The following is a 6,006-nucleotide window of genomic DNA, read 5'->3' as shown; positions in this document are numbered from 1 at the left end:
GACATGTGTGCGGTGCAAATACTGCTTCTCCTCTCTATTTGGGATTATCCACTGGAAAATATAAATTAATGAACTAATAATTATGTATGAAACGTCTCTCAGTTTCTCTCTATGAAGCTTGAAGCTGTAAATGAAAGAGTGAACCCCGGCATTGAAGGATTTCCTTTGAAAGAAGTAAGTTCTAGAGACCCTATTGTCATTTTCTCAAATTTCATTGGATTTTGGTTACTTTTAGTTTCAGTCAGTAATTACACCCAGCTAAATCTGTTGGGGGTGAATGTTTTTTTTTTTAGTCAAGAAGATTGTTTCTATGTAGTTAGGTTTTACTACTATCATATTATTATAACTTGTTCAATGTGAAACTGTCGAGAAAAATGGGTGACTTGTGTGTAAATATTTATCAATTAACATAATCAATTAAATAAATAAACATAATTCAACAATAATATGAATATAAAAAGAGAAGAGCTAGAAATGCAAGACTTAGAGAGTTACGTCAAGAATGTTATCGTAAAGTCTTGTTGACTCCCCTTTGTGGGGGTGTTTTCTGCACTACCCGGTTCCAAAATAAAAATTCACATGACTCACGTTCGGTTTTTCTTCTATGGATTCGATCACAGCAAGACAAAGAATGAGCCCGTATTGAGTTGCCAAAAATATATAGATAGAATGTATATGGAGGATTTTTTTGTGTATTCAAGTTGTACCTCAAGTTATATAACAAGTTGTATGAAAATCAATCCCTTTCATAGGGAAAATTTCAACCCCTACATTCATAGAAATAAATCCAATTTATATAAAAGTTACACTATAGCATTAAGTGGTTTTAATTTTTGTTAAAACTGAAAATTAAATGGTTGACAGATTAAAACTTATTTTATATTTTACAACAATCCCCCACAAGTTCTAAACTTTCAAAATAAATAAAAATATATAGCCCTTGTTTGAGCCCCATTTTCCCAAAATTCATTTTTTGTAACTCATTTTCAACTATACACTCTCACAATAAAATAATTTTACATGTAAATTTAAAACTTTTCCTTACTTTTTAATCACATTCTTCAAAAAATCACTATTCCAAATTCTATCACCCAAAAAAAGGGGCTCAAACAAGGGTATAATATATATAGTGGCAACGTTATACTGTGTAATAGGGTAGGTGTCTTTTGGGTTTGAACCTCATTTAGTGATAATAATTTCTATTTGAGGGAGCCATAATGGACTAAACTTTGAATTATGTCTCTTTGGCCAAAATTCAATTGTTGTACACAGGATCGATTTAGACTCTAGTTTATAGCGGCTAGCGCTTTAATCTTGATTCTAGTAAGAGTTTCTAGGAAATAGCTTAATCCTGCAGCCACGACTTCATGACAACTCTTACATAGGTGAGTCCTCCAAGGGTGCGTGTGACCTATACCTTGCCAGAATTCTCATCTCGATACTCATTCAGAGTTAAATCCTTTCTAACATCACATTTATTAGCACTATTACCAAATGGATGAGCACATTATAAGTGCTATTGCATGTTACACAGTGCGGGTTGTTTTTACCACAATGAACCTTCTTTATGGGATCTCCAATCACAAAAGTTGGGTTACTCCCAGAGGTAACTCTGTTATGGACTTATGCCCATCCCTCTTGATGATTTATTATGCCCATTACAGACTATAATATATTTCATATCACTCTTGGACAATAATTTGATAACGTCAATTTGCATAGCTCTTATTCTCCGCTAGCACATCTGCATGTCATCTAAGAACTTTCCAAATATTTTACGTATAAGGATAATAAAATATATAAGATGCACATATCTTAAATTTTAAATACCTCCACATTTGAAAGATATCCAACTTGTAGCACTTCTTTGCCACATGGCCTTCCTCATGCATGTAGGATAGGATATCACTCACTGTGGAGGAGGAAAATGTCATCTAATACATGATGTGAAATTTAATATATATGACTATTGATCAAAATTATTTAAATACTTTATCACTTAATCTATTTGACAATACCTTTATGAGTCTAATGATTATATTAGTCCAAATATAAATATTTACAATTTCTCCTACTTGGACAGCATAATCGAACACAATGATGTTTATGTATCACAAAATATTGGACAATATTCTTTAACATAATCATGAAGTATCAAATATGGTTTAACATGCATTTGAAGAATTATGTCAATGTATTTAAAATTCTTATGTTAACTTACCTTATTTGATATTCCAAAATATATCAAGACATGTAACTTCCACAGACAATTATACGCTCACTCACCAAAAATTGAATAATGTAAAGCCAACCAGTTCTCAAAATAATCAAGCTTTCAAATTTTTATCTTTTTTCGTAATGAAATTAACGGTATGATGATAGTTATATGTAAATCCTATCAAAATAAAGATCAATGGAGATGATACCTAAATTTTTCCAGCTTATAGTGCATATAATTTTATAACCACAATTATTTGAGAATCGGTTACAACATATATATAATGTTTATAATATAAAACTTCTCTTTGAAATATTATTATCGTAACTTTTATTGCCAATTGATTAAAATAATTTTTTTAGATTGATAGCAATTATGTTGTAGCATAATTTATTCAACGAGTTTCCATTTCCACCCATATGCATGTAGGTTATTTTAGAATATCACTGGCAAACTGATAACATGATCAATTATTTACCATGGAGTTAATAAAATTATTACCACAGCATTACCAAAATTTCTAACACTAAACAATTTCATTGCAATCTTCATTGGATGTAGATGTACCTTTTTTCACTGTTATTTATTCTTCAACTTGATTTTGAAGAAAACAGTAAATCTATTTATTTTTCAAAATTGAAAACAAGATACTTAGCCCTTTTTAGAGGGAGAATGCATTTTGAATTGTAGATTGATGGAGAATTCGTTGTTAAAAATTAAGGAAAAGTTTTGAATTTGTGTGTAATATTATTTTATTGAAAAATATGTGGTTAAAAATGAGTTTTCAAAAAATGAATTTTTAGAAGAATGGACTCAAACAAGGGTTTAATTGATACTAATGTTGACAAATGAACCAAATATATTTAAGGAAACACTGAACTAAACATTTTTATGTCACTGTATGATACGCATTAAAACAAATTCAATAAATAAAATTAGTATAAAACATCAAGACTTATAGAAGAAGCTTTATAAAAATATACAGTAACCTTGGTCAAATCAAGGCTTCAGAAGATTATCTTATGATATCTCAGAGTTTTGTATGTATAAATTAGGGAACATTTCTACTATTGCACTCTGTTTCCTGGACTTTTGTACTACAAATGTAAATGCTGCTGAGTAACAGTAGTACTACATTTAACAGGCATGAGAAAAGTTGCAAGGCGAATGCTGATGGTATAAACCTCTTCATGCTATCCTACAACTTTGAAAACTTCTAATGGGTTCATGCTTTCATCCTAATTATTCGTATCAAACAAAGAAAAGATTAACTCAAGTTGTTCAAATAGGTATAGGAAATCAAGATTATGAATTGTCAGTCCATGGATCTATTGTGGGGTCAACGTGTTTTAAATTCTCAGCTAGCTAAAGAAAATAATTGTTGATTATTTGTAAGTACGCTCCCACGGGTGGGTTTGTTAATGTTCGGGCCTAAAAATCAGTATCATGAAACTAAGTGGAAAAGTAAAACACACACAATGACTTTACCCATCAAAGATCGCAACAAGATTTGGCTACATGCAAATCACTAACACAACTTTAGATTGTTAGGAAAAATGAATGATTTATGTGTAGATATTTATCAATTAACATAATCAACTAAATAACATAAACATAATTCAACGATGATATAAACATAAAAGAGAAGAGTTAGAAATGCAAGCCTTAGGGAGTTACGTTAAAGATGCTGTTCTAAAGTCGTGTTGCCTCACCTTCGTACAGGTACTTTTGGCACTATACGGTTCTCCTTCTATGGGCATGATCGTAGGAAGATAAATAACGAGCCTTTATTGAGTTATCAAAAATATATAAATAGAATTATATGGAAGATTTTTTGTGTATTCAATTTGTGTCTTAATTTATATATCAGGTTGTTTTAAAATCAATCCCTTTTATAGGGAAAATTTCAACTCCCACATTCATGGAAATAAATCCAATTTATATACAAGTTACACTATAGCATTAAGGGGTTTAAATTTTTGTTAAAGCTGAAAATTAAATGGTTGAAAGATTATAACTTATTTTATATTTTACGACAGAAACTAGTCAACTACAGACACATAGTTGGATGAGTCCGTGCACTATTTGAGGTTGCCTGCTTTTCTTGGGACAAAAACGTTCAACTGAGACGGCATCATTTCCTAGGATTAGGAGTAGCTACTCTCCCGAAATTATATGTAATATCAAAATAAAAACTCGAATAGAGAAGGACAGTTCCAGAATTCAGATCATAGAATTGAAAACTTGACAAAGAAGTTAGAAAAGGGATGATGTAATTTCTATAAAATTTCTTCAATGTATACATCCGTCTTCTACCATCTCTTATTGCGGAAATGTGTTTCGATTTTGCAGTTTGCGCAGCAAACCTTTGATTCTCTGGGCATGACATTTGGCTCACAAGCTTCAAGGGAATACGATAGGGTTGCATCGCCAGAATGGCTACATATGCAGATTGGCGGCGGGTTTGAAAGAACGTCGTGAGTTAATAATTCTTATCAATTGCCAATAAAAGCATTGACAAATATTCATTAACTGCAGAATTGTACTCATTTCTTGAATCAGAAGTATATTTTATTTCCATTTCTATCTGGTTTGAGCTTTTGTGTCAGAACATTCTCCCTTACGTGTAAGGGAAAATGGATACAATTGTAACATGCTTCATTATTTTTGTTCGGTATGAAAAAATAATTGCTCTGCGGTTTGCTTGGTAGTCGATTGTACAATATTGGACAATTTTAGATAATAAAAATTCGCTAAAATCTTTTTTATATTGTTGTCTTGGTGAATGTTTTTGTATAGATATATGCTTGTATATCTTTGTCTATTTCATACATTTTTGCAAAGTGAAAGTATCGAGAGCTGAAGGTTCCAGGAATAAAATTCAAGGTTCTGTTACATATTTGAGTAATTACATTGAATTGATTTTGATTTTATTAATGGTTGGAAGATTTTTCCCTTTTTTGAAAACTAGGCTAAAGCATGCAAGTTCTTTGATTGGTGACTGTGTGTCTACTTTTCGGCACTCAATTGAGGATTATTTGAATGAATAATTCTTCAATAATCCTTCATGAATCTTACTTCTTCAAAACCTTACATTAGGGTCTAATTATAGTATGATGGAAGCCCCCTTATTTAGTATAATTATCGTCAATTTTTGAGATAGTGGATCTCTTAATTTATTATTCAATACATTAAAATATGTCACAATTCAATTGAACATTGAATCAGGGGATCCATTGTTACTTAGATGAATCATGATCTTACTAATGATAAATAACAATACTCCATTTTTGTGAGAAATCGTTAATAACAGATTGATTATGTGATCCATGAGGTATTGTCAGTCAACTTTCTCGAGAAGATTAGTGGCATAATTCTGAGCATAGGCTTGAGGATGCTTGTTGGCTCATAAACCATTTGGGATCTCTTCGACACGGAGGAGGCTTGTTCATTCGATCATATTCCATCAACCTAAACTTTCTTTGTTTCTCGTCAAATTTTAAACTTGTATTTGTATTTGTGAGTGATTGGATCATAAACTATGAGCTAACCAGATCAACTTTTAGTTAAACTAATTATTGATAACAAGATATTTTATTCTTAGTCTAGATCCAATTTAGAACAAACTTCGAATTGCAAATTATTCTAGTAAAATTAAGTTCACATGGAGCTTTGAATAAATTTTTTCTACTAAATATTCATAATCTCCAAGTCAAACATTTCGCTAGTAGTTTCAACAGTAAATGTTTAACAGTTAAACCATGATTTATTAACCAGACTACGCCGAG

General features: G+C 31.0%; 1 protein-coding gene across 2 annotated transcripts in view; it reads left to right on the top strand.

Moving 5' to 3' along the window:
• LOC111387943 (transcription factor BPE) overlaps positions 1-4,986 on the top strand; it is an 8,056-nt gene extending 3,070 nt beyond the window's left edge. Inside the window, exons 5-7 of one of the 2 annotated variants that reach the window (XM_023012577.1) lie at positions 103-174; positions 4,258-4,308; positions 4,571-4,657. In XM_023012577.1, the coding sequence (XP_022868345.1) occupies positions 103-174; positions 4,258-4,290 (105 nt within the window). In that variant the 3' untranslated portion in view covers positions 4,291-4,308; positions 4,571-4,657. Of the gene's footprint in view, positions 1-102; positions 175-4,257; positions 4,309-4,570 lie in introns of both variants that reach the window. The other variant, XM_023012576.1, reaches the window with a different exon arrangement.
• Positions 4,987-6,006: the final 1,020 nt, after the last annotated feature.

The sequence above is a fragment of the Olea europaea genome, unplaced genomic scaffold, assembly GCF_002742605.1.
Source record: "Olea europaea var. sylvestris unplaced genomic scaffold, O_europaea_v1 scaffold439, whole genome shotgun sequence".
NCBI classification, from domain to species: Eukaryota; Viridiplantae; Streptophyta; class Magnoliopsida; order Lamiales; family Oleaceae; genus Olea; species Olea europaea.
Note: the sequence above shows the minus strand (reverse complement) of the source record. Positions and strands in the feature narration are given on the sequence as shown.